At 38.5% G+C, this 25,008-nt stretch overlaps 1 protein-coding gene across 13 annotated transcripts in view; it reads right to left on the bottom strand.

The window, feature by feature from the left end:
• Positions 1–1,846: 1,846 nt before the first annotated feature.
• sonb (SON DNA and RNA binding protein b) overlaps positions 1,847–25,008 on the bottom strand; it is an 88,218-nt gene continuing 65,056 nt past the window's right edge. For 11 of the 13 annotated variants that reach the window (XM_027286055.1, XM_027286062.1, XM_027286058.1 and 8 more), the window contains 7 exons: positions 19,596–19,706; positions 15,021–15,137; positions 14,498–14,645; positions 11,542–11,610; positions 9,805–9,920; positions 3,585–3,686; positions 1,847–2,577 (listed from right to left, as the gene is read on the bottom strand). In XM_027286055.1, coding sequence (XP_027141856.1) covers positions 2,500–2,577; positions 3,585–3,686; positions 9,805–9,920; positions 11,542–11,610; positions 14,498–14,645; positions 15,021–15,137; positions 19,596–19,706 — 741 coding nt within the window. In that variant the 3' untranslated portion in view covers positions 1,847–2,499. Of the gene's footprint in view, positions 2,578–3,584; positions 3,687–9,804; positions 9,921–11,541; positions 11,611–14,497; positions 14,646–15,020; positions 15,144–19,595; positions 19,707–25,008 lie in introns of those variants that run through there. The other 2 variants (XM_027286064.1, XR_003463450.1) reach the window with 2 other exon arrangements.

Below are 25,008 nucleotides of genomic sequence, written 5' to 3'. Positions count from 1 at the left end.
CGGTTGAAAATATGTTTTGTGTTTTAAAAACGTTTCACTTAAGGTTATTGATCCCAGAAGTGCCAATATCTTTCTGAGATCTTTTCTCGTAATTACGGGATAGTGTCTAATTTCTTTTTTATCCAGTAAATGCAATGCACTTCCGTAGTATCACGTATACATGTTGTGCATCAAAATATTCTTTAAAAGCAGCGCGTACGTTGTCACTAACGGCGCTCATATTTTGAAAACATGTAAGCCATGTCTTTCCGGTTCAAAGGACCACCAGTCCAATCAGCGGCGATTCATGTCACCCGAGGGTACCTACCCTTTCCGTTTTGAATTTGCTATTGTGTTATTCGATTTGCTTTTGTGTTATTCAATTTTCTATTGTGTTATTTGATTTGCTATTGTGTTTTTGAAGTTGCTGTTGTGTTATTTGATTTGCTGTTGTGTTAATCGATTTGCTGTTGTGTTATTTTATTTGCTATTGTATTTTTGAATTTGCTGTTGTGTTTTGCACTGCAGGGCCACTGTAAAAGCCTGATATATCTCCATATACACACAATACTTGTTAGTATGCTCAGTTTATTGTTGCCTTTAGTCTTTTCATGGGAATTGTTGACAATACGAAAAATGTAAAATTTTAACACTTATACCTAAAGACAACCTACAGTAGAGATCTTACCTTAGTCATATTTACAACTTTATGAGTGGTCACATTAGGAATAAACATAAAATATCTAGCAGAAAAAGAGTCAGTTGTTGTTATATCCACTTTGGATGCACATAAAGTGTTTTTTCTTTCTCACCGCCCAGTAATGCAAAATGATTGTAGTGTATGTGTAGTAATGTCAGAGTTTTTCATCAACATAGGGGAGCAGATGGTACCTTACAAAGAGTGAACAGTGAACTCCAGTTAAAAATGTACTGCTTTAGCTCCCCCATTCATTACCTTACGGTTATGTGTGTAAAACCTGTGTGATATTGTGAAATTGTGAAACAGGCCAATGCCATTGATGTTACATTAGCACTTCCACTGTTTCTGGAGATGTAATTCGTTAAATACTACTGGTCTATTAAATTCTAGTATAACATCTATAGTAAATCTAACAGTGTTTCTTACCAGGTGTTTAAGCCAGTTCGCAGAAGATATCTAGGAACACTTTGAGTCATCTAGCTGATTTATTTGTCTAGTCTTTTATGAGACAGGGAAAAAAAAAAATCCAGTCTGATTCTGTAAGCGTGCTTCGTCAAGTGACAGCAAAGATTCTAAATAAGACAACACCTTGACTTTGGTAAATGGACTATTTATATAGCATTTTTCTACTTTACTGACCACAAAAATTGCTTTTATACTATAATTAACTAACACTTGTCACATTCGTGCATTCACACACACATTCATACACTGATGGCAGAGGTAGGCAACTGCTTATTCAGACCGATATAGCACTTCTAATTCAAATCACTCACAATGATACTGAGCACAGCTATTGACACAGCCATTGGGACCAACTTGGGGTTCGATGTTTTATCTATGGAGACAGGAGGAAACAGGGATTGAACAACCAACCTTGTGATCAATAACAACCACTTCACAATAGCCACCCACAAAATGATGTTGCTGCACTTGAGATTCCTGCTGTTTGGTTTAGTGCTTGTGTTGGGAGCCAGGATGTTTTCACCTACTGGTAAGTCCTTTCACTGGTAAGTTAAAAGAAGCAGCTGCAACAATGGTTGAGTGTACAGGAGGGCAGAAATGTCTGTCAGCACCCTTCCAAGTCTAAAAAATGGGTGACTTTGGTGACAAACCTAAATCACATTCAACAGGCATTGTTACCAAGAAACGTAATGTCGCTTCCTCTTCTACATAACATAAATATAATCTTTATTTCTGTTAACATTTTCAGATGGTTAGTTCCATAAAATTTAACAGTCTCTTTTATGAGAAACATTTTGTTAGAGGTTCAGGCCGCAAATGTAATATCAGGACCAACAGAAAAGTTGCTAACCAACAAGACACAGTCATTTAGATTAACTTTTCATTTCATTCTGAAGTATTAACATGCTGTTTGAGCTGAAATGCTACTATATCTATCATTCATCCATACATTCATAGATACATTCATAGATACATTTGTAGATACATACATACATACATACATACATACATACATATAGTTCTCTCTTTCCCAATCCTAACAACTTGGCAAATATATTTACCAGCATGTTATGAGCTTAGTAAATTAAGAAAGTGTGATTTTGTGAATATAAAATCTGTGTCACCTGAAGCCAGACTGGTTTTCATGATTGGTACTGATGTGTACCTAAAATATTTATTAATTTCTTAGTATATAAATAAGCCATCAGAGTGGCAATGATGGACCGGTTATTAAATGGGACTAAAAAAAATAAAATAAAATAGAAAAACTGTGTCAGTGTCCCACAAGTAAAGTGAGATTGTAGTGAAACAGTTGAACTATGTAAAATATGTTAGCCCCACTATTGTGTGTATGTCTATGTAGAGAACAGGGGGCCAGTAGAAGCAGCAGTGAAGACAGGGCCAGTATAGAGTCCTGGTCCATCAACAGGAACCTATGAACAAAATAAAACACATTTTCAGGGTTTTGAATAATTATAAATAACATAAAATCTGTTTAGTAAAGCCATTAGGATGCATTAATTGTTATTGAAGAATCTAAGTAGACATGATGCAGAAAAAATCTGGTAATTCAATGTGACAAATAAATTAGACCTATAATAAGCCAAAATGACTACAGAGATTGCTCAAGCTGATTGTAGCTGTTCTAGACAATGGTTGTGATTCCACCAAAAGCACCACACCATGTTTCAATAGCAACTTTGCACTCTCCATGGAGAATATGTGGCTGTTGTTTTTGACAGTTCCCGTGACCAGCCAGATCAAGCAGCACAGAGCAAAGCGAACTGCCTAGATGTCAGACTCAAGACAGAATCCAGTAAATTTCCAAAATAAAACACCCTTTGCAAAATTCGGATGATAAAAACAGTCTACAGGGAAACAAATTAACTATGTAGACTTCTTAGCATTATGGCTGTGACATATCAGAGCTCTGCTCGGTGGGATCCAGGGGTGAAACCTGGCTACCCTGATTTAATCAGCAGGTTGAATCACTGCAAATGTAGAAAAGAAGTACACTTGCAATGACTGTTGTGATAGACAGATGGCATCCAAAGGCTTATTAAGATTAAGCTTTGAAATGATGGACGCTCCTGGGAGCTGCATATCTCTATATGCTGCCTTTATCTTCTCAATGTATCGCCAGTGAAGATCTGTGTTTTACTACGTTTCTGGTAATAGAGCTTTACAGAATAAAGACTAGGCTAGGGGTGGGGGGATGCTGAAAAAGAAACAGTTGATTTGTTGTGAAAAGTTAAGAGAGAGAGAGAGAGAGAGAGAGAGAGAGAGAGAGAGAGAGATAGCACAGTGGTAGAAAAAAATATACATTATTGCTAACATTATTTTCTAATTGTTTTACACACTGATTAAATGAATTGATGGTGCCTGCATTATTTTATATTAGAGAAACTTGACAACCTATTATTATTTTTAATTTAATTACCTCTCCAAGAGCCTGCAGCGCAACTGTAGCTGCCATGGCCTTGGCATGTTTCTTATTGGGACTAGCTGTTTGGGGTTGGTAGTCCACTCCATTCACTGTGACCTGGAGACACCAAAACAGATCAAATATCACAATTTAACACTAAAGGATACAAGAAATAAAAACAGCATGTGAATAAATGAAATCAGACATTAGAACAGGGGTAGAATGCAAACAATGTATTTTAAAAAATATCCTTCTTGCTTACTGATACTGTTTTGGTATCTAGATAGATAGATACAGTAGATAGATAAATAGATAGACAGACAGAGTACTTTACTGAGCCCCGAAGGGAAATTCTTTTGTTGCAGCAGCGTTACAAGAAACAACACAGAACAGGCACACACTATATACAGGCATGAGATACAAAAAAATGGTGACAACAATATAAATAGAATAAACTCTGAGGAGGAAGAACATATGGTTCTACCTATAAAAATATACACAAGAAAAATATACATATGGACTCTTGTGCAATAACGTCTGCAAATGTGCATTGTGAAAACTTAATTGTAGAGAGTGCAATTATGAAATCAACTGTTACAGAATGAGTCTCCTCTCACTGCACAGAGGGAGTAATTATGCAGTTACGGGGTACTAGAAAAGGAAGTCTTGATGATTATGTCATTATGTCAAGACATACATATCATTAAAAAATGCAATGCAAATACAGAAAAAATATTACATCTGTAATATTTGTTCACAGGAAAATCACAGAGCCTGTCATTGCTGAGTCAATATGCTATCCTGAGTCAGGTAGTAAAGTAGCTAAGTGCAAGTATTAAACTGTAATCTGACGTAGGGAGTATAATATATGGTTTGCCTAACACAGGATTAGGCTCTCTCCATTTCCAACAATACAAATGTTGCTCTTATTCTTAGTATGTCTTACCATTTATAATTAATTAATATATTATAACACCACTGAAACATTAGTTTTTTTGTGGGTTAGGGTTAGTTGGACAACAGTCTTCCATATTTAATGTTTTTTTCTCCTTTCAGTCTATCGGAATTTTTTTTTTGCCATACTGGTGGTACAGTTATGTCTGTCAGTTGGTGAAATTTTCTTCTTTTTGAGCAAAATTTGTCTTTAAGTTTGATTAACACATTCATGTCCACCTCATGCTGAATTGTAATAACTTTGGTGAACTCAACTCGTATGCCACCAGCATCAAGTTAAGATTTGTATGTATCCAACACTTTCATTTATGACTGGACCCTTTCACAGCTATTGACATTCACAACCGACAGCTGGGATGAGTGTGTGAGTGTGTTTACCACAAATTAGTAAATGTTAGCATACTCATCAAATACTCATTATATGGTTGGAGCTGGCTTACAGATTTGTGCTGGCAAAAAGGACACCAATTTAAGAATAATGTTTATCAACATATTATTGCAAATAATCTGGGGGTCCTGGAAATCAGCACTGGATTGCTGTGATTTTCAGATGGCACTGCATCAAAAACAGACAAGACGTGATTTTGTCCTAGCCATGGTTTGAGGAACACTTCTAAAAACCATTGTCTGTGAACACAGTTTATCACCGCATCAACAAATGCAAGTTAACTCCACCATGAAAAGAAGAAAATGTATATTCAAACCAGGTATATAGATAAATATTGCATGGGATTGGCCAAATTATTCAATAGCACCTTCTGAAAGATTTTAACGAAGTTGCCCTTTATTTCACTTATCCTAAACCCAAGAGGAAGTCAGCTATTTTTAATTTACAATGTAATTTTAGTGCATTTTAAGGGAATGCGCACTGAGGGTACAAGGAATCTATTATTTTTGTAGAAATTTTTTTACTTTTACTTTTTACTTCTACTTTTTTTTTCTACAATTGCATTTTTGAGGGTCTTCGAATATTTGAACTCAATCAAGTTCAGCAATAATTTGTCTCTGGTGTAGTTAACAGGCTCCATAGGACTCGCAAACACACTCCTTTTTTAAAGAAAAAGGCAATCTATTGTTTATGAAATTTGGTGTGATGATTCATTCAAGTGTATGCTATACTAAGCTTATTTTTAAAATTTTACCTTGTCTTTTCGCTTGGCAGTAAAATGTCTTAACTGTACAACTTGTGTATTCCTGCACCCCAAACACACAGCGTATTCGACTGCAGATCCACTGTTTGGGTCAGAAAGTTGCAAGATTTAAGTGTAGTCAACCTTTTCTAAAGTTGTCCAATACAGTGCATGCCTTTGTTTTTCTTGGTTGTTCAAACAGGCTGATCACCATATAGATTTCAGTATTGCCTTAATTGATATTAGCCTTAGACAGCTGTGTCTATTTGCACTGAATACAGACATCAACACTCCACCTGCAAGATTGAGACACCTCCCCATTTTACAACATTTAACCACAGGCAAATAAGCGGGACAGACACTTGCTACATCAATCAAGTGTTACTACTACTATCAAATGTTGCAGGATACAGTTAGCACAGTGAACCAATGGCTGCTGAATTTGTGATTCCATCTTAAATAGCTTAAATTGCTCATACAAACAGGATGATAAGATGAACGCAGCCTTAGAAAAAGTAGTCTAATAAACAGTCACATGCAAAAACATGTAATGAAAGCCAAAAACTAATTTATCCAACAGTGTGACCAGGCCCTGGGACATTTTTTTCCAATTTATCTTATATCTCTTAAATTGAAGGTCTGCAACACACCAGCATTCAGTAAGGCAAGGAAATCTGGATTGTTTGTGATATAGACTGATATAGACTGATGCAGACTGTATCTGAGCTGCTGGCGGCTGTGGCACAGGAACCCAAACTTGCTCCTGATGACTGTGACATCAGCGTGTGAATGTGTGTGTATGGGTGAGCCTAGTATCAGTGAGGCCACGTTGGATAGAAAGTATAGCTAGTAGTTGACAGTTTACATTGCCTCTGCAGTAGCTCTCCAGGTCTGTGGGCATGGTAAATGGACTGTACTTGTATAACGCCTTTCTTGTCTTGCAAACAAAGGTGCTTTCACACCCTGTATCTCATTCACCCATTCACACACATTCATACACCGATGTCATTGGCTGCAATGCAAGGTGCTAACTGTGCTCAGATTTTGGGAGCTAACCATTCATACACATTCACACACTAACAGTGCAGCCTTTACAAGCAATGTGGGGTTTAGTGTCTTGCTCAAGGACACTTCAGCATGCAAAATGAAGGAGCCAGGGAACCTCCAATCATCTGATTAGTGGATGACCTGCGCCATTTCCTAAGCCACAGCTGCTTTACAGTTTCACATCTGCACCACCACGTTTGGACTTATTCTTGGCCTCCAGTTTTCATAGAAATTTGAGTGCAGTTACTATGTATCTACAAAAGTTCATCTTGACCATACAAAGTTCTTCTGCAAACTCTGGTTCATAAAGGTATTCTGCTGCCTTTCTTTTCTCCTCCATGAACTGCTGTAACTGTGCTCCAAGAGCTGCCAGCTGACTGGCAGCATAATATGCATATGTGTATGGCACAGGAATCAAGGAATAGAACACAAGTTCTAAGAATGAGACAGTATATCGCCAGTAAACAATGTAGTGCAGTTAGAAAAAGCTTACTGTAGTGTACACCTAAATGAATTTAGTTTTTTCTTTTGGTGGATCAAACAACCAATTTCATTTTATTTATTTATTTAATTTTTTAAAAACTTTATTTTACCAAACTCCTCTTAGGAATTACTGAATTCATATATTCATATTTGTTCTGTTTACTGGGTATGGCGCTGAATTTCAAGGTCCACCATAAAAACTGACAAAACTTGGCACACGTCAGAAGAGGTATATTTTGTTGTATGATATAGGTCTTGGAGTTATGGTATGAACAGAGAAAATATTCTGCAAATATTTGTCTCCTCCAGTAGGGGGCAGTGTTCTCTTGCTAATGGATCTAAACTTCTTGGGCATTTTGGTAAAATAAGGACTTCCATTCATGAAAACATGCAGACATTTAACTCTAAACTGAGGGTGTAAACCATAGTGTGCATTGTGACTACACTTGATATGCTAGAATGTATGATTATTGGGAGTTCTCTGGCACTAGACAGAATGTTTAACTCCTTTGTGCAGGATGCAAGGGTTTGTCCAACATTGATTGCAGCTTAATTATTTCCCCTATTTTTACACATATTTTTGAGGACCATAGAATACCTATAAACTGTGAGCATCAAATTTTCATGGTGTGGTCTATATTTGATACTTACATAATGTATAATTAGTGGGCATACACCAGCGCCACATGATGGACAGATACAGTGAAAGTGTATCACCAAAACATGAAAATTCAGCGCCATGTCTGTTGTCAAGTCAACTGACCTCCAGCAACACTGGAGCTGGTACTGAGGCACGTCAACAGGGGTGAGATATTAAGGCCCAGTCGACACTGCTTGTATACAGTCAGGTCCATAAATATTGGGACATCGACACAATTCTAATCTTTTTGGCTCTATACACCACCACAATAGATTTTAAATAAAACGAACAAGATGTGCTTTAACTGCAGACTTTCAGCTTTCATTTGAGGGTATTTACATCCAACAGTTTGTATAGTAGCCTCCCACTTTTTAAGGGACCAAAAGTAATGGGACAAATTAACAATCATAAATCAAACTTTCACTTTTTAATACTTGGTTGCAAATCCTTTGCAGTCAATTACAGCCTGAAGTCTGGAACGCATAGACATCACCAGACGCTGGGTTTCATCCCTGGTAATGCTCTGCCAGTCCTCTACTGCAACTGTCTTCAGTTCCTGCTTGTTCTTGGGGCATTTTCCCTTCAGTTTTGTCTTTAGCAAGTGAAATGCATGCTCAATCGGATTCAGGTCAGGTGATTGACTTGGCCATTGCATAACATTCCACTTCTTTGCCCTAAAAAACTCTTTGGTTGCTTTTGCAGTATGCTTCGGGTCATTGTCCATCTGCACTGTGAAGTGCCATCCAATGAGTTCTGAAGCATTTGGCTGAATATCAACAGATAATATTGCCTGAAACACTTCAGAATTCATCCTGCTGCTTTTGTCAGCAGTCACATCATCAATAAATACAAGAGAACCAGTTCCATTGGCAGCTATACATGCCCATGCCATGACACTACCACCATGCTTCGCTGATGAGCTGATATGCTTTGGGTCATGACCAGTTCCTTTCCTTCTCTATACTCTTCTCTTCACTCTAGTACAAGTTGATCTTTGTCTCATCTGTCCATAGATGTTGTTTGGCAAACTCTTATCTGGCCTTCCTGTTTTTGGCTCACCAATGGTTTACATCTTGTGGAGAACCCTCTGTATTCACTCTGGTGAAGTCTTCTCTTGATTGTTGGCTTTAACACACATACACCTACCTCCTGGAGAGTGTTCTTGATCTGGCCAACAGTTGTGAAGGGTGTTTTCTTCACCAGGGAAAGAATTCTTCGGTCATCCACCACAGTTGTTTCCCGTGGTCTTCCCGGTCTTTTGGTGTTGCTGAGCTCACCGGTGCGTTTTCTCTTTTTAAGAATGTTCCAAACTGCTGATTTGGCTACACCTTATGTTTTTGCTTTCTCTCTGATGGGTTTGTTTTGATTTTTCAGCCTAATGATGGCTTGCTTCACTGATAGCTGACAGCTCTTTAGATATCATATTGACAGTTGACAGCAACAGATTCCAAATGCAAGTAGCACACTTGAAATGAACTCTCGACCTTTTATCTGCTTCTTGTAATTGGGATAATGAGGGAATAACACACACCTGGCCATGAAACAGCTGAGCAGCCAATTGTGTTTGGTCCCTTAAAAAGTGGCAGGCTAATTCACCGTTCACCTGATTTGGATGTAAATACCCTCAAATGAAAGCTGAAAGTCTGCAGTTAAAGCACATCTTGTTCGTTTAATTTTTCAAATCCATTGTGGTGGTGTATAGAGCCAAAATGATTAGAATTGTGTCGATGTCCCAATATTTATAGACCTAACTGTAAATAAAAACATTTTTGGAGCATTGGATTTATTGATTGCTGTCAGAATGTAAAGTTAATTTTAACCAATATAAAAAAAATGTTTCTAAATACATTACATACCATAGCTTTAGGCTTTGAGAATTTCAAATCTGATCAAACTTTTAACAATGCAAACAAACCTCAAAGGTAACACATGCTCTTACCTCATGGAGAAAAGTAAGACTGACACAATCAAAATGACCCACCTTGAAGAGGAAATTCTTGCGGTGGTCAGGACCACTGTGATGAACCATGACAAAGTCTGGCTGCATTATCCGTCTCTTATTACACAACTCAATGAGAGCAGACACTGGATGCTTTCCTGCACACAGATAAAAGTGAAGAATTAGATGAAGGACCACACATCCCTAGAGCCAAGGATAATCTGAAGAACTAACTGAATATCTATGCATATAATTCACATTGATCAAGCCCATCAATGAAAATGGTCATTTGAACTTGGTGAGATTGGCTATTTGGGTATCAGCTGGGGCTGAACAATAAATACAATACAATGAAATTACATTTTGAAAGCAAGTGTTAAAGAGGGTCTAAAGAAGCTGAAACTAGCAACTTAAATTTTAAGAGGCCAAATTTGGATTTCACTTGCACTTAAATTACAGCTGTTTTAGTATAATTTTGATGTTTCTTTCTTTCTGGCTTGTCTATCACTCTTTGTGGTGTGTGTGTCAATGGGCATGGCATCTGATTACCTCTCATCTGCCTGATTACCTTAAGATTTAGAAAATCACTTGTCACAGTAGCTCATATAATGTGATATATATTATATATACAAATCTGCATTTCCTTAAGGGAAATAAGTATTATATCCCCCAACAAAACCTTTAAGTTATCCTGACCATTCAAGTTAATATATAAACATATGTCACATTCAATGTAACAGTCAAACTTTCTCTAACTGTGATGGACATCCAGCATCCTGCGGATCATCATGAAAGTTACCATCAATTATTAATCATCCATATTTTGCCTGCTAATATGTTTATATATGAGTGGACAGGAGGTGAGCAACCCTTCCCCTTCATTTTTACTTCTGTGACAATATTCCTTTATTATTTTAATTCTGTCATATTTTCTACCGGGTTGTCTATGTTTATTTTTCCTGCATTAAAAACACAGCAAGAGTGCACAGGGAGAATATCTCAGATGAACGTTTTGTAGTCCATCTTTAGAATTTTGTAGTTTTACTACAAATCACGTCACTAACATTCGCTGCTGCATGATGACGTAGTCTAGTGTAAGTGCAGTCAGATTCTATGAAGACCGCGGATATCTTCTTCCAAGTCCTTATGAATTCTCCTTCACATCTTTTCTTGACCTCATGATGTTTCACATCGAGGTCAAGGAAAGGTGTTTAGGAAAGGTCTTAGGGGGTAATGTTTTGACTATTTGACTGTACCCCATGTAGAAATGTCGCACACACACACACACACAGGGAAATATTTTCTTTTGCAGCACCCACATTTGACCACAAGATAGTAATGGAGTAGCCAATTCATGTCAAGCTAGCAAAGTGACTGACTACACTGATTATAGGATTCATTAGTTTAACTTTAGACCAATGTAAAATGTTAGTCAGGAGCCTTGCTGACAGTAGTAACACTTCACGAAGTATGGTCTCTGCTGGTAGACAGACGGTGGATATTTTTAGCTTTGAAAATAAGCAAAAAATATTATAGATTATTACGCTCGACTGAATTCGCATTTATGCAGACCATCATTTGGTTGTGCTGAGGTGGGGGCCTGGGTGGGATGGACTGGAGTGGATGATTGTACAATGTAAACCACACATAAAGGCCTCTAGTTCTCTACACAGAATAAAGTGCAAGGTTAAAGCGTACAGTACAATATTACATTGTATATAATATTGTTATATTATATATTCAAGTTTATTTTCACTATACATGCTGTATCTGTTTTACCCATTAGATCCTTGGTTACCACCAGTCCTCCTGTCTGCTTCTGTGGCTTTTCTCCTTCAGCAACTAGTCCTGAAAGACAAAATCATTACACGTGAACATATATACATATATGTACATACACACACACACACACACACACACACACACACATATATATATATATATTTATATTAGGGCTGTCAATCGATTAAAAAAAATTAACTAATTAATCACAAAAATTTCTGTAATTAATCGCGATTAATCTATCAATAAATGTATCAATAAATTAAATGCATTTTTCTAAGACTGAAGCTTATAATGAATATTTATTTATGATGAAAATGATCAAATTAATGTAGAATAAACACAGAGAAAGTATATTTAAATTCATTCATTTTATTGGCTTATGGTGCACATATGCACAGTGCAAACAGAAAAAAGCCAGAATGAGGAAATATACTGAGGAGTGCCACACTCCTGTAGTGTAGACTGGGTGTTTTGCTTTGAGATGATATGTTAAAGTCGTGTTACTTCTGTGGAATTTAAATTCGGCTTTGCAAACTGTGCAAATTGCCTTGTTTTTGTCCAACGAGCCGTCGGGCAACTTTTTAAAATGAAATGTTCCCCCTAAAAGTCCGTCCTTATCCATCTTTCCACCATAGACTCTCCTTTAGTTAGGATAGATCATAGACATATATACATAGACTCCTTTAGTTAGGATAGATCATAGACATATATACATAGACTCTCCTTTAGTTAGGATAGATCATAGACATATACATAGACTCTCCTTTAGTTAGGATAGATCATAGACATATATACATAGACTCTCCTTTAGTTAGGATAGATCATAGACATATATATGCACAGACTCTCCTTTAGTTAGGATAGATCATAGACATATATACATAGACTCTCCTTTAGTTAGGATAGATCATCGACATATATACATAGACTCTCCTTTAGTTAGGATAGATCATAGACATATACACAGACGCCTCACTGAGCACGTGGTCCGTTGCTGCGATACGTTAACTTGTCCGCCATATGGATGTGGCAGATCTGCCCGTAAACTAATACAAGCAGGGCCGGTTTTAGCTATGGGCAATGTAGGCGACCGCCCAGGGCGCAGTCTCCGTGAGGGCTTTAATGAATGCCTCTACACCCATTCACACACACCTAATATATCTGGGAAACAAAACTCTACTTTGCCACATCCAAAATGGCGGCCGCCACCGGAAGTAAAACAAAACCGCGTTAATTGCGTAATTTTTTTTAACGGTTAATTCTTTAAAATTAATCGACAAAATTAACGCGTTAATTTTGACGCACTAATATATATATAGCACTATATTATAATATAATATAATATATATATATATATATATATAATTATATATATATATATATATATATATATATATAATAGTATAATATGTATGTGTATTATGTATGTATGTGTATGTATATATATAGGTGTGTGTGTGTGTGTACTATATGTATGTATATATGTTCACGTGTAATGTAAACGTTAGTGCTCTTTATTCAGAAAACCCTCATGTCACATCTACATTTCAGGATCTGGTTATTATAGACACAGATTAAATGTTAAATATAAATATTTCTAGATTTATCATCACAGTAACAGTGTTACACACATTAGTAGCTGTAAACACTCAGCAATAGAAAAATACATACGTTGGTTTGGTGCTTACATAAGGAGTAAACATTTATAATCATCACTTTAAAAGTTACATACATTGTTTTTGGTGCCTGTTTGTTTCCCAGATATATTAGTGTGTGTGTGAATGGCTATATAAGATAAGATTAACTTAAAGCACTTTGTAGAAAGGCGCTTTATGAAGTTCAGTCTGTTTCCTTGTATTAGTTTACGGGCAGATCTGCCTTATCCAATATGGCGGACCCGTTGACGTATCGCGACCGATGACCAATCTCAATGCGGCGTCTATGTATATATGTCTATGGCTTGTGGAACAATGTGCTTTAGACAGGTGAACCCAAGCAAAGACAGCATTTGAGCACACAAACCTTATTCCACCTGTGAAGCATGTTGGAAAAGTCCTGGTTTGGGCAGCCTTGCTGCAACTGGGCCCAACGGGGACAATACTAGCTAAGGGCAATAGCATTTTTCTTTATTATTGATATGATAAAGGTTGGTTCTTTTTTTGATTTTAGTTCAATAATATCACCCACACACAAAATTGTTGGTACCCTTTCATTAGAAGAAGAAACAAAAACCCACAATGTTACACTGAAATATGCTGAAACATCAAGCTGCTTGGAGATGGTCTTATAGCCTTTACCTTTAATATGCTTGTCTATGATTTTCTTTCTAATCTCCTGAGACAACTCTTTTCTTAGCTTTCTGTGGTCCACGTTAAGTGTGGTAAACACCATGATACCAAACAGCACAGTGACTACTTTCACCCTTTAAATAGGCATTACTGGTTACAAATTGAAGTGACTAATTATGGCTGAAGTAACCTGTGATGTTAATTACAGGACACACCTTAGTTTAACAAAACCAAAAAATCAATCTTTTCTAGGGGTACCATCATTTTTGTCCAGGCCAGTTTCATAAGTTTGTTTTTGTTTTTTAAAATACTGTTGAACCACAATTCAAAAGCAATCTGGTTTTGATTAGTTAATTATTATTATTTATTATTACTTTTGTCAGTTTCACGTTATTTCAGTGACCATTGTGGGTTTCTCTTTCTTTAATGGAAGTGTACCAACAATTCTGTCCATATGTGTATTGTTTAAAAGATGATTAAATGTTAAAACCTCCATAATTCTTAATAAAAGAAGTAAACTAAATATCTTATAGGATGTCCTTACTTTTCACACTGTCTGTTCTTTCACCTGAGATCAGTTTGCCTTTACTATCTTCTCTGTGTCAAGACTCATCAATATCTGGATCAATAGGCTGTTTCTCCAGTATTCTTTGGTTTCAGACCTTTGCGGTCGACCTTGAAGTCAATGATGATTGGCTCCACGGTACCCTCACGGTTCCTCCCAAGGCCCTCTCCTGTCTTCCAACCCATCTTTCTCATCAGGAACTCCCCAACACCCCCAGATACTGGAGCTGCCCTGAGGAACTGGTCCTAACCAAGACACAAACAGACACAGTGAGACAGAGGGAACAAGAGGGAAAAGGGAATGAAAGGGGGGAAAAAGATCAGCAGGTAGTGATTAATAATAAGTGATAATATTAAGGGAAATAAGGACGACCTTTTACCAGTTATGTGAAGTTGAGACAAACACAAACACAATAGAGGAAATCTTGCCACCGTAGCAACTACTTATTTTTACAAGTAAAAATACCAGACTACAGATCAGATCACTTTAAACTGTACTGACCAGATTTCTATCACTGGCTCTAACCCTATCCGAAAAATCATGTCATGCTTTACGATGACACTTACTTATTATCACGTTTTTTTCCCAAATTTTTCCCACACAGCTTATTTATGTCTTACCTTCTTCAACCATGCTTGTGGTCCACCGGTGGAAAGCTCCTCTGAGCTAAGCACCTGGGCTCCTGTTGAACCAGTGAAAAGACCAGGAACAGTGCTGGATTGAGCCCATGCATCCACCTATCACTCCAATGGAATATTTCCATTAGTTCAGACAATCAAAATACAAGAATGTTTCAAAGCAAATAGTCTAATAGTAAGGGCATTTTAGCAGATATTTGACCAATCTGGAAACTAAATCCTTACCAAGAAATTTCTTCACAATTGTGTTTAGGAAGGTGTGTAATATCATGTCTTAAAATGTTAAAATTCAACTCCCGTGGGAAACCTCTTAAAGAACTGCTCAAAGTTGGGGTACCTGCAACCGATTTTTGAAAAATCGAAAATGTTAAATTTGGCTTTAAGTAACTTGTGAGGGGTCAAACTAGGGGTTTTTCATGATTCTGAGTTGATTGCAAGCATTAGTTTTTTTCACCAAAACCACTCCTTAGTCCATTCACTGCATTTTCAGCCATTATTCACGAATAAAGGGTTCCAACCCCCCCCCCACAATAAAAAATAAAAATAAAAATAACCCAGTTAACAGCATGAAAAATTCTATCTTTTTTCTATTTGTCTAAAGCAATAGCAACATGGAAAGGTAATAATTGTCAGGGCAGCATTAGCAAGAGCCTTGTTCCTGAGAGCCTTCAGATGTTCTTGAAACTAGATAGTGAAGATAGATGAAAGAGTAGCTGTTTGGGGGCAGAACTTTATAAAGGCCTCTTGCCCTCGGTCAGGAGTATTGCCATACCAGATGGGGCTTGCCATACAACTGGATCATAGATTTGGGTTCAAAATGGATGCTCAACAAGTTACACCAGCTGGGATACACGGAGTCTTACTCAGAGACACAGAACTACAAATACTGCTTCATCAATGACAGGAGCAGAGATGGCATCTCTAATACTTCTGGCGCTCTTGATACCATTGTTGAAGAAACTGATGATCAGACAAATGATGAAGTTTAGGTTGATGCCGCACTATCAGCATCAGCATCTATCAGTTAAGACAGCTAGTGAAAGTAAAATATGAAGTGACGAGGTGGTCTCCATAGGGATTGGGGAAACAAGCAATGCAGTCACTCAATTTGTTGGAGACAATATAGATTTAAACATTGTTTCTATTCACGGAAACACTCCCTTTCATTCAATGGGTTGAATCAAAATCACTTCTCCGGCACCACCTTTGGCAGATCCACAGATGACAGCAGCTATCAACAGGCTGAAGTTGAAGGCACTCAACAACGCTAAGATCCTGAAAGGAGCTGAAGTAAAGATTCTTCCAATCACCAACAGAAAACAGACTGGAATAAACACAATCACATTTCTTCCCATCGCTGAGCTCTCCTCCTTTGAGCAAGACCAGCCACTCCTCACTCTGGGCGATACACTCTGGGCAGCAGGGTGGGTGATCAAAGCACAGGATCATAATTTCTCACACTCAACTGGAATGGCTGGATGAAACGTATCCATGCAGATGATGCCAAGCAGAGCACGCTGATCGACTTCCTCCCAGTCATCGAAGGTGACCCTAATGACCACAACACCATCTTCACCACTCTCAAAGAGTGCATACGGCTCTCTGAAGACAAAGTCACTATAGTGACGTTCGATCTCCCAATCTGGCTCAAAGCTGTGGACATCATAAAGCAGGCAAATCTACCCATCATTCCACGGTTGGGTGGATTTCACCTGCTAAAGTCCTACCTTGGATCCTTGGGTAATATCATGGAGGATTCTGGACTACTAGAGCTGATCCAGCTGATCTATCCAGGGAGTACGACAGCCAACCACATCCTGGATGGAGGATGTTTTGACAAGGCAATCCGTGCTCACCTCCTGATTGATGCAGCCATCTATCAGCACATTATGAAACATGCCTTCACTGAGGAGGAGCTTGGTGAAATGAGGACCTTGATGAAGAAGGTAGCTGATGGGAAAATGGGAGCCAGACACACAGATCCAGTTGTTGTAGTGTTTGAACGGAGGTTTGAAGAAATCTTCAAAAGACTTCCCAAAGGAGGAAGAAAGCCTGCACTCTGGGTGCAGTACCACTACATGGTAGATGTCATCAAGATCTTCATCAGAACTGAACGGCTTGCAGACCACAATGGGCACCTGTCCCGCATTGTCACCAGGATGCTAGACATCTTTGCCGCTGTGGGGCATCATCAATACGTCAAGGGGGCACGGCTGTACTGTCAACTCATGAAGCAACTCGAAACTTTGCCTGCTTACAAGGAAATCTTTAAAAGTTTTACTTCCCATGGGAACCATGTTGTCCGTTACTCTAGCCGTGATTGGTCTGGCACCTGGTGTGACATCTGTATTGAGCAGACATTAATGAAGGCAGCCAAGTCAGAAGATGGACTGAGCAGAGGGAGGATGAGAAATAGTGATTCTGGTCACAGGTGCTGGGTGCTTACCCTGAACCACTTCTCCAGTGTCAACCAGCGCATGGAGGAAGGTGTCAAGAAACATGGTCTACTCCACAGAGACCTTGCCAAAACACAAATGAAGCAAGACGCTGAAGTGATTGAACTTGTCCTCAAATGGTTTGAGGAGATCAACCCATTTAAGGGAGTAAGGAGTTGCTTGTGTCTTTCTCAACAGGATTCACAAGCACAAGAGATGGCCCAGTTAATGCAGAGAGAGCAGCTGAAGTAGGGAGGGAGATGCAGATAAAGCTGGATGGACAGTCAGCCACGTCGACCATGGAGGTGAAGTTGAAGGTACAAGCCCTGTCATCACTCAGAAAGATTCCCAAGGTCAATGAAAAGAAGATTCACCTTGACTCACTCAAGTTGTTCAACCAACTGATCATTTTGGCCCAACGGGCTATGACAGTTGAGACGAGCTTACAGTAGCTGACTTCCTTCCCGTTCAGTCCCGTCCCTGTTCAGCAACAAAAATCAAAAAATGAACACGGCAAACAAGGCAGGCTTTTCCAAGACTAGCCTGAAGGATTTAACTGATCCGCTTGACCTCACTAACCAACCCTCCACTCTGGTGGTTGATGGTGGATGGTTTCTCTACATGGTGAAGTGGGAACGAGGTCAGAGTTGGCAGGAGATTGCCAACAGTTAAAACAGATAAAACTACAACAGATAAAAAAAACATGTACACATATACAACAGATAAAAAAACTAATGCTGCCCTGACAATTATTACCTTTCCATGAGGCTATTGCTTTAGACAAATAGGAAAAAAGAATTTTTCATGGTGTAATAATGGCTGAAAATGCAGTGAGTGGGAAAAGTGGGGGTGGCTGTTTTTGCACTAAGAAGTGGTTTTGGAAAAAAAACTCATGCTTGCAATCGACTCAGAATAATAAAAAAAACATAGTTTGACCCCTCAGAAGTTACTTAAAGCCAAATTTAACATTATTGATTTTTCAAAATTCGGTTACAGGTACCCCAACTTTGAGCAATTTTTTAAGAGGTTTCCCACAGGAGTTGAATTTCAACATTTTAAGACATGATATTACACACCTTCCTAAACACAATTGTGAAGAAATTTCTTGATATGGATTTAGTTCCCAGATTTTCATATGTTGCCCTCACTATAATCAATTAGACAGTTTGGAAACATTTAGCAATGGAGTGCTGTGCATGCAATTAAAATATAGAGAAACATAAAGTCAGTTGCATGCACTTCAAGGTAAGCACTGTCTGTGCAATGCTGGCTGGAACAAGACCTAAAAGGTGGAGTTATTTAAAAATAAGTAGCTGTGTGGATTGTCCCTTTCCAGCATGTCAGTTACTGATGATGTCAATTTCACCATAATTTAACAAATAATCTAAATTAACTATCGGAGATAATTTAAACAAAATCAGTGGTCACCTTCAATAAAGAAACGTGTCTATGTGGTAGGTTTAGCAACTTTACAGTGAACATACTTTACATTCTTTTTATGTAATTTCTTTTATTTTTATCATTATTATTATGTCAGTTTGTGCATGACTGGCATGATATGCTGACTGCAGTGATTTAATTTTATTACCTGGATTAGTGATTTCTTATCTGTCTGTCTCCCCTGCAATACCAGCCTATCTTTGAAATGTTGTTGCTTTTTTCACTCAGGCTTCTCTGTGCTGGGCTATTCTGGGACCTCCATTTCTCCCCTGACTGTCAGTGTCTCATTCAAGATGTTTTGGCTCTGGATCTTCATGTTTCAGGAGATTTAGCCTTACCTTGTCTTTCTATTCCTTGTGTGAAGGGTTTTCTTTCTATTCTCTGTGTGAATGCTGTGCCTCAGTTTTGCCTCATGTTTGTGTAGTCTGTCCCCTTTCCAGGTCTCCATAGGGGAGAGGTGGTTGTAGTACATTGATGTTGCTTGCCATCCTTCCAGATTATATCCTTATATGTTTACAGTCTATAATTATGTCATCCTGAGTTTTCAAAATGTTATTTTACAGTTTTTTGTCATTTTGCCCAGGAAGCAAAACAGATGAGAATCATCTTATTATGTAATAAATATATTTAATAAATCTAAGTGTGTGTATTAATAATAATCCTTAAAACATGTGTATTATACCTGTTCTTGTGCCCGGCTGAGCATGCAGATGGCACTGACATCATAGGGGTTCTCAGCTAATCGCCTCTGAGCTTTGATTCTCTCAGTTACAGCCTGAGAGATATCTACTGGCTGCAGAGCAAGAAAGAGAGAGACAAAACAGAGATTGCAGAGAAACAATATTGAGGGGAAAGAAAGAGGGAAAGGAGAAGGGAGCTTATTGTTAAAATTTCGGTTTGGTCATTTAAGAGTCTCATGTCATTCTCACAAGTTCATTAACTTACTTATTAGGGCCAGAGCAAGTGGTGCTTTTTTCCCCTTCATCTTTCTAAAAGTAAATTGCATTTGGCTTATATGTACTCGAAAACTTACGAAAATGTGCCTACCCCCCCCAAAGTGGGGTGTAAAATTACGAAATTTGGAGGGAGTATGTAACATACTGAGACACACAAAAAAGTCTCCTGGTGACCCGGGCTACAGTGAAGCGCACGGCGTCCATTTTTTGTCAAATTTGTCCTTTTCGTGTTTTTGGGGTCATTTCCAGGGGCGTGTGTGTTCTTAAGGCCTCCAAAATGAAAAGTTATCAAAATCGTAAGTTTTCGCTTTTCTGTGTGTTTTCATGAAATTTCGATGTGCTATAACTTTGCGAAAAATAATCCAATCTTCCCCAAACCTATATATAATGGCAGTCTGGCATAAAACACATTTCCATGACAAAATTTTGTGATTTTCACAGTGCCACCTGTTGGCGGCAAGAAGTGTCATATTTACTTGGCGATAGCTTTCTCCAAAGTGTTTGAGTATATCCATCTCAAACTGGGTGTGGATGTTGTCAAGGCCTTGGTGTTGACATTTAAGAATTTTCATGAATTTTCACCAGAGGGCGTGGCCGTGACGGTGCGTCAAAGTCAACAGTGCCGATTTTTTCGAAAAAAAAAAAAGAGACTCCATTTACTTTTTGGCTGATTTTCAGGCAAAAGTGTTAGGCTATCATATACTTTCTCAGAGCTGTCTGAAACTTCTTGTGGTTGTTAAGACCAATATCAAGCAAAATTCGGCTGCATAATTATTTAGGGGGCGGGGCAAAAGTGCTCTATAGTGCCTCCTTGAATTTTTCTTTGAGGCAGCCCCGCCACAGTTTTGGACACAGAGTTATGAAACCTCAGCCGAATTGTAGAACATGGCAAGACCTACAAAAAAAGTCCCTTGGAGCAATGGGCTACAATGAACAGGAAGCGAGATATTCAAAAATAAAAATCACCATTTTTGGTGTTTCGGGCTGGTTGAGAAGGGGTCATATTTGAACAAACTCCTCCTAGGAATCTTATCCAATTGACTTCAGACTTGGTATTTGTGTTCATACGTACTCAGACGTACTGAGTAAAAGTTATCAAAATTATGAATTTTGGGGAAACTGTGGGCGTGGCGATCCATAAAAAGACTCAAAGAAGAAATCGGCAGGAAGCACCTTCTCAGAGCTGTCTGAAACTTCTTGCGGTCATTTCGACATGCGCACATGTGCGAGGGCCCGACCATCGCTGCTTGCAGCTTTATTTATTTTGTGCATTTGTAGGACTTGGAACCAGCAAAGATAACATTGGAAATCAAAGAACCATGCTAATTGACAGGGTAAAGTGAAATATGACTCTGCATAGTTTTATTTATTGGGAGTTTTAGTTTTCAATCAACGATTTCAACAAATGAGAATATAAGAAATCACCGGTAAAAGAACCAGTCACTGGTAAAAGAAATCGAAAGCTTCAAATAGGGAGTGTTGCTTTACAAAAAGCTATTCTTAAAACTTCTTTATTGGATGCAGAGCTTTTTTACTGGATATGATTAATCTTTATTAGTCTTTATTATCAGGATATGTACCACAGTTCTTTAAAGTAGCTGTAGCCTAATTAAACTTCTTCTTAAAAAGCCCACTCTTGATCCAGAGGTTTTAGCCAATTACAGATAATAATATCGAATCTTCCCTTTCTGTCTAAGATACTTGAGAAAGCTACAGCCATCAGTTGTGTGACTTTCTCCATAAGAACAGTTTATTTGAGGATTTACAGGATTTAGAGTGCATCATAGCACAGAGACTGCACTAGTCAAAGTTACAAATGACCTCCTAATGGCATCAGACAAAGGACTCATCTCTGTACTTGTGTTAGATCTTAGTGCCGCATTTGACACCATTGACCATCAGATTCTTTTACAGAGACTAGAACAGGGGTGGGCAAACTTTTTGACTTGCGGGCCACATTGGGTTCTAAAATTTGACAGAGGGGCAGGGCCAGGACCTCCAAGGACCCCCCCGCACCAAGAGGTCACACTTCACTGTCAGAGCCTCTTTGTCTTTATGTAACAACCAGGAGCTTCGTGACTGATTCAAACTAAAGCAGAGACAGAGCAGGAGACATTAGCAGGAGACATTAGCAGCGTTTCTTCGCGCTGGAATAGAACTTTTGACACGAAACAGCAAAGATAAGACATACTGTGCCATTTTGTGGGGTTTGTTGCTATTCTTTGGAGGCTAGCTCACCGAGTTTTCATCGCACAGTGATAAGACACATATCTTTGTACGATATATTTTTATTTTTTGGATGTGGATAAGTTCGGCGGACACATTGAGAAGCCTAACGGGCCGCATGCGGCCCACGGGCCGTAGTTTGCCCATGTCTGGACTAGAACATCTAATTGGCATTAAAGAAATCGCCCTAAGCTGGTTTAAGTCGTATTTCTTAGATCGATCTCAGTTTGTTCACGTCAATGATGAATCGTCCATGCATACCAAAGTTTGTCACAGAGTTCCACAAGGTTCTGTGCTAGGACCACTTCGATGCAGTTTATATATGCTACCTCTAGGGAACATTATTAGGAATCACTCCATTAATTTTCATTGTTATGCCGATGACACCCCATTATATTTATCGATCAAGCCTGATGAAACCAATCAGTTAACTAAACTTCAAATTCTCTTTCTAGATTCTTAATTACTTTAGATGGGATCACCCTGGCCGCCAGCCCCACTGTAAAGAATCTTGGAGTTGTTTTTGATCAGGGTCTGTGCTTGAACGTCCACATAAAACAAATTTCGAGGACTGCATTCTTCCACTTACGTAATAGACAAATAGACAATCTCATTCTGTTTGCACTAATTCCTTCCTTACTAATTTCTGTCATTGTCATTTCTGGCACAGGGGAGTGCACTCTGTTATATGTTGTGACTGTCATTGATTTGTCTAATTTAATTGTACATAGTTTTTTTTAAATCCCTATTTGTAGCTGTAAAAAAATGTTTAATTTGTCTACACAGGAGTGATTTAACTTCAGATTTATCTTATAGGTTAATTTTAATGTATGTTTACATGCTGCTGCTGGATGCTTGAATTTCCCTCAGAATCAGTGAAGCATGTACCTTTAAAAAATGTGTTTGTAACTCACCGCACCTAACCTCAGCTGGCTAAAAGGACATGGTTGAAGGATTAGCTACTTATATGTACAGTACAGTATATGTTTAGCATGTGTATTTCTGAAGTGTATCAACAGAGAGCTGGAAATGAGCAATTATGCAAAAAGAGTTTTTGCATAGTCCCAAAAGGAGTGAACCATTTGGCAGGTGAAATAATTATCGTCCCATTTTATTTTTAATAATATGTATGCATTTCATGTTTTTGATGATTATCATGGGTTCTCCTACACACTTAGAAGGCAAGGTGAGGTAAACTGTATTCAGTTGGTTGCAATCTGCATCCTCACCACTAGATGCAACTAAATTCACTGGTCATTTAATGTATGAATTTAGATTTTCTTGATGGAAGTACTTATTAGTACAACATGAACATATTTGTCAAATAGTAGTATATTTGACAGATATGTTCATGTTGTATAAATCTATTTCCCAATATTGGGTGACATTAAAGAACAAAAAGATTCTACGTGTTTCAGGTGGAGCTCAATGGACCTTGAGTAAAATAAGTAATAGTTTACAGGACAGCCCAAAAATCTGAGAAGTGGTGGATTCAGAACTAAGTTAAACTGTTGGAGGTCAAACTCACACGTCTTGTGGTGGTCTCAGAGGACAAGTAATAGTTTCTGAACCACTCAAACATTACATTACAGTTTCAATGGAAGAAAAAGTCCTGAATGAATCCCAGTTTGAGATTTATGACAGTAACAGAAGGGTGTATGTAAGGAGAAGATGCTCTAACCAGTTCAGACTGAATTTATAAACGCTTCCATATTTATAGCTAATGGAACAGCTGTCTAATTCTTTTAATCATTAACCCATGTTTGCATCATTAGGTGATTTGCATGTGGTGCCCTAGAAGCTCTGGTAACTGGTAGAGTGTTCCCCTATGTACAAAGGCTTGGGCTTGACTGCAGCCGCCCAGGGCACTTAAATTCCAATTCCCTTTGTCTCCCAGTTTCCTGTCAATCTTCTGTAGATCTCTCTTCTGGATCAGGAATAGCAAAAATGCATCACAGACAAATTTGTCCAATACTAAAAGCAGAAACGATAATGTCAGAACTTATTATTAAGACGGTCTTTAATAATTTATCCTCAAGGCCCATTTAATACTGCATTTTGGTACCCATCCTTAGATTTCTACCTTGCAATTGAGAGAGAGAGGTAAGAGACACATTACACTCTCTCCCAGGAGTAAATCCATCATCTGCTGAAGTCAATGCAGTGGTACAAGAATTACTACTACTACTCTTATGGTATACAGATGTAGCAACTCAAAAGTTCCCGTGTTTCCGTAACGGGGCCGTGACTGGTCCTTGGCTGGTCCTTGACCGGTCCTTCGCAGGTCCGTGACGGTAATGTAATCCCCCACGATGACGTAGTCAGTGAGGCCCCGACTGGAAACGCCCCTAAGCAGTCTGTGTGAAAACCAGCTGCAATGCCTCATTTGTCCACGGGGAGGAGCAGTGATGTTGCGCTCTCACCGCAGACTGTCTAAAGACACATCTGAACAGATACGCTGGGGTGAGCCGATCAGCGGATCAGTTGATGGGAAAAAAAAGTTGCAATAAGATAACACTGAGGCAGCGCTGCAGCCGCTCATATCTGCAACTCTATGTCACGCACAACAACAACATGCCAACATAAACTTGTTATTAAAGAAAACTCTGCTCGTAACGTCCATTTTTAAGTATATTTTTTGGGCCTTTTATGGATATGACAGGAAGGAGGGGGGAGAGAGCGGGGGAATGAGACACAGTAAAGGGCCGTCTGATGCGGGATTCAAACTGGGGGCGGCTGCAGCGAGGACTGTGGCCTGCACAACCCACCACACTACTGACCACCCTGTAACTGTTTTTTAAGAGTTATATGTTTGATGCTTTCTGAAGTCTGCAGTATGAAACACATTCGATTTCTGAGTATTCCTCTGAAGGCCATAGTGGCCAAATTGATAGTACAGTATACTGTACAGTA

Source organism: Larimichthys crocea, chromosome XIII (genome assembly GCF_000972845.2).
Source record: "Larimichthys crocea isolate SSNF chromosome XIII, L_crocea_2.0, whole genome shotgun sequence".
NCBI lineage: Eukaryota > Metazoa > Chordata > Actinopteri > Sciaenidae > Larimichthys > Larimichthys crocea.
Note: the sequence above shows the minus strand (reverse complement) of the source record. Positions and strands in the feature narration are given on the sequence as shown.